At 26.7% G+C, this 14,252-nt stretch overlaps 1 protein-coding gene across 1 annotated transcript; it reads right to left on the reverse strand.

The window, feature by feature from the left end:
* LOC124911152 (calmodulin-like protein 7) lies at positions 1–919 on the reverse strand. The gene has a single exon (XM_047451598.1). The coding sequence runs from the start codon at positions 852–854 to the stop codon at positions 240–242; it is 615 nt and encodes a 204-aa protein (XP_047307554.1). The 5' UTR covers positions 855–919; the 3' UTR covers positions 1–239.
* Between the last annotated feature and the right edge of the window lie 13,333 nt (positions 920–14,252).

The following is a 14,252-nucleotide window of genomic DNA, read 5'->3' on the forward strand; positions in this document are numbered from 1 at the left end:
TCACATCAAAACAAGTAGTAAAAGTTAAAATAGATGTTATCCTAACCATATGAAAACTTTATACATGATTTCTTAACTAACTTAATACTTTCAAAAACAGCTACAATAAGTAAATAAATAAACAGAAATTAAAATCAGGGTTTTACATAAAACTACTAATTAAACTACTAAGATGTGAAAACATTCATCAAAATATAATTTACAAACCCTAAATCAGTAAAGAATGAAACTAACCTGATTTAAGAAACATTGAGAACTCTTCCTGAACCAGATTTCATCATCTTAGTAAACTCATCAAAATTAACTTTCCCATCTCCATCCATATCAACTTTCTCAATCATCTCTTTACATCTTTCCAACATCATCCCTTCTTTCATTCCAAGAGAAGAAAGTACTAAACTCAATTCTTCAACAGTAATCAACCCATCTCCATTTTCATCAAAAACCTCAAACGCATTCTTCAAATCATCACTTATGTTGTTCTTCACCTCTTGATCATCTTTCTCTTTAACCGATTCAAAAATCCCACAAAATTCATCCAAATCAATCAACCCATCTCCATTAGAATCAACCTGTTTCATCACCTCTGTTACATCTTTCTCTGTCATTCCAAATCCAACACTCTCAAGCGATGATATAAGTTCTTCCTTTGTTATGAATCCGTCACTGTCCTTGTCGAATGTTGAAAACACCCCTTTAAGTTCTTGATCATTGGAGTTGGAGTTGGAAACTTCTAGATTCTTCGGCTTGTTCTGATCCTTTGGCTTAGATTTGAGAAATTTCTTGGTGGGTGAAGTGAGAAGTGTGATGATTAAGCCTGCTATGAAGAGAAAAGCTATTAAAATGAAACCCATGTTTGATTCTTCTTCTTTGAATCGCTGTGATTGAATTATAGCGTTTGAGTTTTGTTGTGAAAAGAACGCGGTAGCGGTAGCAGAGTTTTAGTGGTTAGTTTTTAATGACGAGAAAACGCGTGGACTTTATTATAACTGAAAAAAAAGAAATAAATCGTCCACTTGTGGATTAATTACTCACTTTTTTTAATAAGTGCTTTATTTATTGGGTTAAATAAGTGATTACGTAATAAATTTATATGTATAAGATATTAAACTTTAAATAAAATAGTTAGATTATTTAAATATATTTAATAATTCAAATTTACATTAGAAGAATATGAGTTGACTTGATCTAAAAATTTTTGTTAAAAAAATATGAATTATTGGTCTTCATAGGGGCTAACTCGACAAATATTAATATTTTTGTTGCGGCTTTTTAAAAAATTGTTATTCTTTTTTTCTGAGATTTGAATATTTTTTTAAATTTTCATGTGCTAAGTCATTTTACATTATAAAAATTGGTAAATATAATTAAGGGTCGACTCTGTTAAGGGCGGGTTCGAATTTGGCTGGTTTGAAATTAGGTTTGGTTTATAGCGAGATTTATTTAAAAGTAATGATTATTATAATTTTGAAGAAATTAAGTTTTTTTATAAAAAAATTTAAAAAAAATTGTATTCTTATATAATGATAAAATAATAAATGAAAACAAATGTTATTTTAATATTTTGATTAATAAATTTAGTGATGGGATAAATGTAGAAGGAAATGAAATGAAATGATATTTAATTATGTTTAATTATTTAAATAATCTCATCCAAACAAGTTCAATAATATAATGATGTTTTTTTTTTTGAATTAATTAGAACTAATATGACACCACAGAGACACGATCTCCCGCTTCAACTCAAAACATTTTCAGTTGGAATCGAACTTGTCACCTTTTGGTTTATTAAGCCGACTCTTTCTACTTAGCTATATTGGTGAGTTTAATATAATGATGTTTTGATATATTATTTATAAAAAAATAGAGAGTGCAATATTCAATACTTTAATTTAAGAAGTTGTTAGTGAGAATAAAATTCTAGAAAAAAATATTATTTCTTAAATAAGACTATTGAGGTTGAACTAATTTAATAAATTATTTAGTTTAAAAGAAGTAATACAATTATTTAATTGTGGATAATATTGAGCTGCTTTCAAACCCAATTTGTTGTTTTTGTAAATATTTTCAATCAATTATCTAGTTTAAATGTTTTTGAATGTGTGGTAGAATGTTTGTGTGACATCTCTATTGATTAAATTAAAATTTATTTTAATATAAGAGATCAAATCTCACTGTCATAGAGTGTTTTCTTTCTTAATTTTCTGATTTCCTTTTGTTTCTTCTAACATATAAAAAATATACAAGTGGCCAGAGGTGATGAAATGTTGACAGATATCCATAACATGCCTGCAATTACTAATTTGACCTAGCTAATTTGAGTCTGACATTTACAACAAATGAATACGACAGCTAAACATTTAAAGATGGAATCAAACAAAGCTAAACTTTTTATTTAAATATATATATATATATATATATATATATATATATATATATATATATTAAATTTATGGTCTTTTTGGTCTACTCTAATGAATTGATGCCATCTCAATATAATATAAGGAATCTTATAATCATCTTATTCCATTTTGAACATGAACTCCACCATGAGGTTATTTAACACGCAACAATAACTTCTCTTCAAATTAATTAATTATTTATATTGTTACTTTCAATTCTTAACTATACTTTTATCTTTTATTTATTTAATTTGATTGTATAGAGAGGAATTATGAGACAAATCTAGATACAAAAGAAGTAAACAAACATTATGGCCTATGATTATTAAGAAAGTAAGACTTTCGCATCACAATTATTTTAAACTGTATCGTTTGAGGATCGAAAAATAGGAAGATGTAGAAAAAAAGAAATAATGTAGTTGTCGGAAGATAATGAATTTTTTTAGTGAGAAAGAAAAAATATAATATTTAAACGTTTTTGGATACGGGATATGTAAATATCATCCCGCCCCGAACCCCGGTAAATATATTTCGAGTTTTTTTTTATCCCCGATCAAAGCAGGAAAATCTATGCCAATCGAATCGATTAAATCGAAACTGTACTAAATTGTCATCTTTACCTATAACTTCTTAATTTTTGGACAAGTACATTGGATTCTCCTAAAATAAATAAAATATGTATGAAAAAAGATTTCATCCATAACTTCTTCTCACTTTTAAAATGATATTCACAATAAGAAAGGAAGTGGGTTTTTTTGGGTTTTGTTTGACTTTTTCTAAAAAAATTATTTTGTTTGAATATAAAAAAATGGTTTTTATTTCATTTTTACCAAATTATCCTTTATCTCTATATTTTTATTTAATAATTAATTTAAATTAAAAAATGTAAGAAATAATTTTAATATTTTAATAAATAAATATATTGATTAGATAGTTAATATAATTATTAAATTTTAGGATAAAAATTTAATTTTATCCCAATAATCAAAGATCAAATGAGCTATGTTATAAGTGTTATTTGGTAGTAGACATAATAACTAGATTAAATTTGAAAACTTCTCATATGAATTATTTAAAGTTCTTTATTAAAATATATGGTACTTTCTCAAACTATATCAATATCAGGTATGTGTAAATTCTTTCTAGATTTATTGATATTGAATCATTTGAGCGCACTTTTAATACTTCTTCCGTCTTAATTATTTTAAAAACAAAATTCAGCATTGGAACCACAAAACTGTTTTAACTAAGTATTGGTGTGAAGTACATTTCATAAATGAAATTTTATTAGCGTAAGATTTTGTCAAATTATTCACATGTCAACTTCATAACATTCATTATTTCTAAAGGTTAGATGCACTTTCCCTTGATCACCCTACACTAGTGATGTTTCCTCTTTTGAGAGTTGCAAATGAATAATCGATGAATTCGAATTATTACGGATTTATAGTCTTGTATCCAGGGACGGATCTAGTTTTGGAAAAAAAAAAAAATAGGATGGAAAAAAGAGAAAAATTAAGTAAATTTTTGATCGAAAAAAATTAAAAATTATAGATAAATTTGACAATTTTTTTTTGGGTGGACTTGAGCCAAGTATAGTACAGCCCGGCCCTATCCGTCTTTCCTCTTATCCATGTGAACTCTGCTTGTTATCTATACCATAAATGATTAAGAACAGGCTCATCTTCTCCTCTAGAAATTTTCTAGAATGTTTTGTTTACTAAAATATATCTCCAGTGAAAACGTTGTTTACTTTAAGATCAAGTGGTTTATCCTCGAATGTTTTATTATATGACTCAACGAATATGTGACTCAATCAACTCTAGCAATGATTTGCAATTCAATGTTTTCATAATAGAAAATAACTAATATAAATATATGTTAACCTTGACGCAGTTTTAGCTAGATTGTTAATTAGTTTTCTATAGTCCAACGTCGCTTACAACGATGTTGCAAAGTCGGCGACAATGGTGGAGATCGGACCAGCTTTAAGTAGGTGCCATATTTCGCAACTTGCCTATTTAAATGTTGAAAGTGTTGAAGTGCTTAAGTGTTGATTTAAATGTTAAAGTGTTTATTTAAGTTTTTAAGTGTGCTAGTGATGATTTAAGTCTTGGAAGGTTTTTATTTTATTTTATTTTATTTATACTCTCTTCTTGTTTGGAAGAAAGTTCTCATTGTTTAGTTTCGAATATTTAGTAATTAATTAATTAGGGTTTATTATATTAGAGAATTGAGTTATAAGGTTAAATGGGTTAAGTGTGTGATTGTTGAAGTGATTGTTGAAGTGTATAATTGTAATGTTTCTTAAATAAAGTTGATTTAAGTGTTTTTATTTATTAGACAATTTGATTATGTTTTTATTTATACTCATTTCTTGTTTGGCAGAAAGTTGTCAATGTCTTTTCCCAAAAACAAATTCTCAATGTTGAGTTTCTGATTTAGAATTTAGTGTTTTGGGAATGAGGATTTAGGGTTGATTAGATTAGAGAATTGAGTTAAAAGGTTAATTGGGTTAGGTCTAGCTTATAAAGTAGGAATTTAAAAAGTGGGTTAAGTGTGTAATTGTTTCTTAAACAAAGTTGATGTAAGTGTAGTTTCTAATGAATTGATTAGTTGCTGCTGCACACATTCGATAGAGTTCCTCTTTATTATTGATTTTACATCCAATTTCAGAGTATTTTTTGTATTAATTTCTTATTTGTGTGGACACATAATTGAATTGAATTGATATATATATAACAAGGTTAATGCTAAGGCTAAGGTTAGATGTTGAATTGGGGACCATTTGATGCAAAGTCCGTTCATTCGTGCAAAATTCCAACCAACGGGCTGTCACCGGACCCATGCCATTTGAGGCAAAGTCCGTTCATTCGTGCAAAGATCCAACCAACGTGTTGTCATTGGACCCCATGCCATTTGATGCAAATTAAGTCCGTTCATTCGTGCAAAGAATGAAAGAAAGATCCAACCAACGGGTGTTGTCATCGGACCCCATGCCATTTGACGCAAATTAAGTCCGTTCATTTGTGCAAAGATCCAACCAACGGGGTTGTCATCTGACCCCATGCCATTTGATGCATAGTTCGTTCATTCGTGCAAAGATCCAACGGCTGTCACCGGACCCATTCCCGTCCTCCTTCTGCATCCTATTTTGGAAAAGGTAATAAAGTAAGTTTTGGCCGTCCATCCCAAGCGCTAGCTTACAAATTTCATATCAGTTCACTAGGGTCCTTCTTGTTGTATTATTATTTTGTAACACTTTCAAACTTTTTTTTCATTCAAGTTTAGAAATATAGTATATATAGTGTCACATAAAAGGTCAAATTCACAACATTCATTCAATTTGACTCAAAACTTTAACTCATAATTTAAATGTAAAGAATTTTGTTTAAAAGATGAAAAAAAATTCTATGAAGAAGAATTATAAATTAAAAAATATTGGAAGAGAGTGATCCATCCAAAATTAAATAACAATCCTAATCCAACTATATAGAAATAGCCCGGTGGTAATTTCATTTTAAAATATTGTAAACAATTATTACTATTATTATTATAATTATTAAATCATCATTTTTATTTTGAAAACAATGTTTATTTATGACCGCAAAAGTCATCTCACCCTCCTATACTTTAAATATGACAGGGAACTAATATTTAATGAATTAAAAAATAGTTATGACTCATAAGTTTATTATATATATTTTTTAAATGATCAATTTAATAAAAATATTGTTTAAAATATATATATATATATATATATATATATATATATATATATATATATATATATATATATATATATATATATATATATATATAACATGATGAGAAAATAAGTTTAAAAAAAATACAATTAATTTGATAAAAAAAAAATTCAAGAGAACAAATAAGTCTTCACACAAATACTCAAAGTTTTTCTGTCTTTAAAAGAGCAATTAAGTCTCACATAAATACAATTTTTTTTTGGATTTAATATATAATATCTTGCCAGAATAACATTGTGAAATAATCATTAATGGCCTAATTTAGTTAAATATTCTTTAATTTTTTTCCAATCAGATAGTGCACTAAAATATTATAAGGACAAATATTCATCTTATAAGTCTCGTTTTTTAGCCGTACTGATTCATGTCTCCAAATCCTAAACCCTAAAGCATAAACCGACTTTCTTTTCTTCTTGACATCCGATAATAGAACCAGCGGCCCTCACAATTCTTTCTCTCATAGGCTTTCAGAGTTTCGGTCAAATTCCAAAATAAAATTTTATAAATTTGCGACAATTTGATAAAGTAAAAACAGATGAAAACAAAACAGATGAAAACATGTATCTATCTCACTGTAACACATATAGCTACTACTCATATTAATAGTGATAAGATTAATGCCAAGTTACGGTAAGAATAGGATAGTCCTTTCTAATAAAATTTAGAATTTTGATTTCTTGATTAAAAAATGGTAATTATTTGAATAATAACAGAAAAGATATATTTATGGGGATGGGTGTTAATGTTATTGGAGGCCCACCTGCTATTTAGGGAAGACTCACGTGTGATTGGGTCAGAAAAAAAATGGGCCCTCCACAATGAATTAATTAGTTTTTCAAAAAAATAATTTATAATAATAATAATAATAGAAAATAAGATAATAGCTATAAAACATTCATTCCTCCCAATAATAAACAAACACTTTAATGCACGCACGTTCGCACGCTTTACTCTACCATCTGCCACACGCGTGCATTATGCAATGAAACGGTGTCGTTTTCCATAGCTCATTCACTAGTCATGTACTTAGTGTTCCACTACTTGTACAATAACAAGAGCGATTGTTTTGATTTTTTAATTTGAAATCCAAATCGAACTAATCGAGTTCTCGATAGAGTAAAAAGGCGACAAAACAAATCCAATTCGGGTAGTGGAAAATGCAGCAAACAAAAGATAACGTGTAATGGTGAATGGCTGCTGCTTTAGTGGTCCCTTTTGCTATATAGTTTGATTGTGCCCTTTTTTACAGTTATATTCTAATTTCCACTCCAACAGAATGAACATATATATAAACATATATATTGTTTTTAAATTCTTTATATTTAAATAAAACAAAAAATCATTATGAGTCACTTGATTGGTTTTTCAGATTCTCATATAATATCATCATTTCATATTATGGGCAATGCACATCCCTTCTTGTTGCTCTATTTATCAATAAAACCAACAATTTAAAAATTAATGAAATTAAATAAATAACACAAACTTTACTGAAAAAGTTTGATCAAATGTTAGATTCAATTCTTAGTAAGAAAGTTTTAAATTGAAATGTATGAATTATATTAGTATCCGCCCTACAAGAAAAAGAAACTTACATATTTTAAATTGGGATGGTTTAATCATCTGAATTCTGTTGAGTTTACATATATGTTAAAGAGTTATTCTTAAAATCTTACTATTTTAGAGAGTTAACTAATTTGATTTTAAGTAAACTTTTAAATAAATAAACACTTACGATTTATGATATTAAAATTTTATGAGTTTATAAATAATTTCGATTTTACAATTTAATATTATTTTATAATAATAATTATTATATTTATAAATATAAAGAAGTTATTATTTATTTAAATAAATAAATTAATATAATTAATTTTGAAAATATATTTTTTATAGTGTTATTTATTTATTATTATAATTTAATTAATTTTATATTTAAATATATAAATTTTTTAAATTAATTAAGGATAAAATACTTAATTATATATATAAATAATATTTTTTAAAATTAAACGATTTATTATTATGATTATAAAAAATAACTCTAAGTTTGATTTCCTCTTACCTTCAAATATTATAGGTCAATACTATTAGTGCTTTAAATCCATGAAAAAAATTGATATCTCCAAGTTCGAGCTTGTTAGATTTGTAGTTCCACTCGCCTGATTAAATTGATTGAATGTGTTTATATATTATATATTATGTACTTAACTCACATGAATTAATTGCACCCCGAATGAGAATTAAAACCTAACGTTCTCAACAAAAATTCTTAAATTCATAAATTATGAAAGAAAATGGAGATATGTGTAAATTTTTAATTTGGTACAATATTTTTTTTTAATTTTGTAAAAGGAAAAATATTTGGTAAAAGAATTATGAAAATATTTTTTAAAAATTTTAAAAATTAATATTTATCATATGCTTTTCAACTAAAATTGTTTTATTTAAATCTCTTTCTTATCCAATAAAAATAAAATCATTTTCAAGTAATTTATGATGATGGTTATTACCATTATTGGTTTTAAAAAAGGCTTAATTATTGAGAATATATGGGCTTTTAATAAAGCCCAGTTAATTTCAAAGGTGGAACCCTCAAAAACAGATGGACCCATAAATATTAAAATAAATAAATTAAAAAGAATATGGGTTAAATCTAATTTTTAGTGTGCTTTTTATAATAAATTGAGTATATATAGTTGTATGAAGATTGCCCATGCCATGTCTCCCTTTTTCATCATCATCATATCTTTTGTTATCTAAATTTTTGGTTACACCTTATCACACCAATCCAAGAAGCCAACCCATTTTTTGTCCATATTTCTTTTGTTCTTCTTCAATTTCAATAATTTGAAACACATTAATAATAATTTTAATTTTCTTTAACAATGATTGTCACGTTATGTATGAAACAAATTTGATTCGATGTCGATCTGAGCAAGATACTATACAAATCGACAATTTTTAAATAAGTCTATTATAATCTATAACGAGATCTAATTGTTTTGTCGTCTTGGAAATATTTTAAATGGATAAAAAAATATTATTTATTAATTACCATCTTATTTTCATGTAAATATGGATTCATATCAAATTATATAAATATCATTGATTTCTATAGACTGGGTTATTTTAATAATGGTGAAGTTTTATTTTAAGAAAGTATACATGAGCAAAATTAAATAAGTATTTATTTGAGTTTTTGAATTGAAGTGAGACATTTACTTAACTTCATATGTCATTTTGTTATGATTTAATTGTGGTTCTTTTTATTTAATTTATAAATTTTCACATGCATTGCAAATATGAAATTTGTTATATATAGTGTTAGTTAATATATAATTAGGTGCAAATAATAGAACATAGGAATTGGGGGACCATGAAATAACCCCATACTCAGATTATATATATATATATATATGAAGATTATATATGATCAAAGTATATGTATAGAGACCATCTTCACATGCTCACATGTTATGGGAATGGGTTCTTTCTATAATTTCCTCTTTACAATCTGTAATTGAATTTATTAGTTATTTTGGATAATTTTGATTCAAATATTTCAGGTTTAATTAGCAATAAAAAAAGGCTCTGATTTAAAAATATTATAATTGTGAAACTCGTGAATAAATCCTGGTTACTAAAAAAAAAGGAAAATGATATTTTGAGAATTTAGCATTTAAATATGGCAATAGTGACATACATTTTATTTGTCCTTCCTATGTGACAAACAAATTAATATTGAATTTTTAGTATTATTTCAGATTTTCATTTTTTTAATACATATAATTTGGGGTCATTTATACAGCTCATCACTCATAACACAAATTGAATTATTGTAAAGATTTCTGAAACATATTTTATTCAATACATTATAAGGCATGTTAATTATTTGATTATGTTTGAATAAAAAAATTACTATTTTTAAACAAAATTATCAATAAAATCCGGTGAAACACAAACAGTAGATAAATCTCGATTCATGAATTTGATTAAATGTCGAAAACTAATAAAAGTTTAACGAGACCTCTCATTTATAATAATCTTAATTCTTATTTTCTATGTAACGAAGGTTTTTATTTCACTAAGATGATTTTATTAACATCGAACCAAGTTAAAAAAAATGTTTGACTTGATACTTATTATAAAATGTTCACGACCTCTCCATTTGAATTGAGTTTAAGATAATTTTTTTTTATCACAGTTCATGACCTCATTGACTTAATATTTGAATTAAGAAACTTGTTATTTTTATTTTATATTTGATTCTATTTAAAACACCAAACTAATTCAATAAATTGTTATGTTAACCTCTAATAGTATCAAATATTGAGGTGTGTGAAAAGCTATCTTAATAGAACAAATACTAATTATTTAAATCAATATCTATTTTTTCTAGTTTAAACATGCATGATTGTATATATAAGTGTATTTGTTGAAGAATGTATGATTAAGCTTCATTATAAGGAAAAATAAAAGAAATGTATCTTAGATGCTTATATATTAAGGTTTAGGTGGACTTTAAACCAATTTAGAAAAAATAAAAAGACATATATGTATTATTATTGTAAAAATGTGACATGTCCTTTATAATTTTATAATTTTTTTTCAATTTAATTCATTATTTACTTATATAATTCAAAAAAATATACAAAACACTCGTTTTATCTATAATTTTCATTTTTTATTTAAATTTTTTTTTCTAAACTCACCATAACTCGAATTATATATGACACAATGTTTTAAAGTGTGAAAATAAACAAATATAAAAAAATAGAGCGAATAATATGAAGTACACATTTTTTTTTATATATTATCAAATTTTATTTTGAAAGTAATACATTATTTCGATTTCTTTCCCACTAAATGAGCAAAATTTAATGATCATGTTAATTATAAAAAAAAAATATAAGCAACTTTTTCTAGATAGACATGGATCAAAAGTACATTAAGAATTATTAATTATTAAATTTTATATATTAATTGATATAAAAAGAAATAAGAAAAAATAATTGATTTGATTAAAAAAAAACAATAAGGTATTATAAATCCGACGTGGCACATAATTTGTTACCCCCACCCACTGCGCACTTGACAAGTAAAAAGCAGGCAAGGAGGGTAAAATGCGCCTGGTGTGAGTGAACTGAACCCTAACCCCACCAATGGACCCTTTCTCTCTCTAGATCTCTTTATTTCTCTCTCTAGATCTCACATTCTCCCTCTCTCTCTCTAAAACTGCTTCTCGCGATATTATATAAGATAGAGTGGTCCATGGCAAAACCTGTATTCGTATGGCACTCCTTTTCTCACTCTCCTCTCTACCTGTACTTTACGATAGATCGGAGAAGAAGATGAAGAAGAAGAAGACGATCCTCCGAGCAAAACACCTTTTCAAAGTCCTGCCATGCTTTTCCACAGCTTTCTTGAACTTCATTTCTTCGATCTCCTTTTCTCGCATTCCATAGATCGAAGTTCAAGAAAGCTGTGGGAAGATATGGCAATTCTGGACTTTTTCGACGGTTACGATTCACGAAACTGATGAGTTTTACTCAATTATGCTCGATTTCATACTAATTGTTCAGAATTCAGACGCATTTCATACTGTAAGTGATATAATTCGCTTGAACTGGAATGAATCCTTTATTTTCCTTCTCATGATTGTGTGAATCTGAAAATTGTGGTGTATATTGTTTATTTATTTTCCAGATTTACTTAGAATTTCAGGCTTGAACTCGTTGTTTTGATAGCGTAATGGAGATGCACGGTAATTAACAGGTACGCTTAATCATGTTTCATAGTTAATAACTGCATTTAACTTTTGAAGCATTTTCAAGCAGTTGAATCTGTGAATCGTTTATTAAAACTAATTAACTAGATTGTAGTTTATCTTTATCTTAAGACGAAATGATAATGAAATCGGTGACTAGACTTTGATATCTTAAGGTAATTAACAGGTACGCATAATCATGTTTAACTGATCTAATTGATGCAACTGCATTTAAGTTTTTAAGCATTTTCAAGCATTTGAATCTGTGAATCATGTATTAAAAACTAACTAGATTGTAGTTTATCTTTATCTTAATATGACTGAGACTAGAGTTTGATATGAAGTAATGTTGTCCATAGAGAAGAAAAAGATAAGGTTACAGAGAAAGGTCATGATGGAATGAGAGAGAATATGTGTATAATGAATGGGAGAGGAGGGAGGGGGATGAAGGAGATCTGTAAGAGCATAATATCTTTTCTAGAGTGCACCATTTTCTCTTCTCTCTGCACTGTGTACTACTGAGCACTGCTTTGTTGGTTAAGTAATTTGGTCCACCATATTGGATTTTAGTTAGCCAAACATCCGATCTTGCATCAAATGGAATTGATAAATATTTCATGCAAACTTGCTCTCACTCTCTCTTTCTTCATCAAGTTTATGATAAATCCACCAAATTAATAACCCAAATGAAGGATAATATCATTGGATTGAGGCACTAACAGTAAGGTAGAAAGAATAGAATAAACCAACCCTGTTTATTGAAATCTCTATTATGAAGGATATTGGAGAAGACCTATCCTTTATTAGGCTTTCTATTCATCATCCTAATAAAGAAAGTTTCCTTTCCCAATGCAACTAATATATTTTTACATTTTTTTTTTGTTTTCTTTGATTTTTTTTCATATCAACCAACATTTACATTTTCAAATATAACTCAATTTTTGGATTTTAGTTCTACTATCTACTTTGAATTATTATGAAGTGTTCATTAGAATGTTAATAAACTTGGTTTTGAAACAATTGTAAGAAAAAATAGTAATTGTTTTGTGTTTTGGTTTGTTTATTTTATTTTGATGATCACGAAATTGGTGATTTAATGTTGTTGTTGACTCATATTAATTTTTTTTTTTAGAATTTCATTTAAATGAGTTTTATCTTTTAAAAAAAACACTTAGTTTTGAGTTATTTTTGGTTATTAAATTAACTTGCAACAACATGTAAGTAAGTTTGTAGTGCGATAAAAAAAAATCAATATTATTTGAGATTGCTAGGCCCAATTGTTTGATAAAGTTTAACCGTTATTTTTTTTCTTTATAATATTATAATCTATCGTTTCACAACATAATAAAATTTTTACTCTATGTGTTTTATTTTGTTTAGGGTTTTCACTTATTCTTATTATTAGTCACATCAGATTCATATCCCTCATTAAGAGTTAGCTTTTTTTAGTTTTGAATTTGTACTTTTTTTTGTCTAATGATCTTCTCACAACTCCAGCTCTCATAATTTTCTCAAATTCTATTAACACATTGTCGATCTCATTCTCACTAAGTCAGCATATATATATACTAATTATTTTGAGTAATCATTCTTCTCCATACATGTTCAAGTCATTCCTTTTAAGAATAAGCATTCATTATTCATACTTAAAGAATCGTGTAGAGGGCCATCATAACCCCCTTAACTTTGCGAACTTTGATCCGACTCGAGGGAGAATCCCGCTAGCATTTCTAAGAACATGCATATATTGTATGGCTGTGACTTGTATTAAAAACAATTGTTAGGATGTATCACTATTTTTATTGTTTGCTATTTTTTATATCTGAATTATCTTGAAACCTAAACAAGTTATTTGTTTTTATAATTAACAAAGAAGTTTTAAACTTGTTGACGGATGGTCCCAAAACTGTTTATATGATCTATTTTAGTTCGGTTAGCAGAAAGATCATGTACATAAGATATTGAACATTTAAATAGCCTTAATTATGGATCTTTTGAGGAGATGAACTTGTAGTATATTGCATGTTGATGTGTGTTTTGAAGTATTTTAATAGAGCTTTGAAACTAGCTAGAGGATACTGTTAATTCCTTTTTCTTTTTAAACTAGAAGACTCTTTATTGGTTCATTTTTAATTAATACTAAATTTTGATACTTTTAAATTCAACTAATTAAATCTTAAAAATTGTTTAATTAATTCAAAATATAAATTAAGATGAAAAATTTACACTGAAATTATATACCAAAACATACAATCAAATTGTTAAACTCACTATAATAATGTCTATTCATATTCCCGCGCTCAACGGTAGTTT

Source organism: Impatiens glandulifera, chromosome 8 (assembly GCF_907164915.1).
Source record: "Impatiens glandulifera chromosome 8, dImpGla2.1, whole genome shotgun sequence".
In the NCBI taxonomy this organism is placed as follows: Eukaryota; Viridiplantae; Streptophyta; class Magnoliopsida; order Ericales; family Balsaminaceae; genus Impatiens; species Impatiens glandulifera.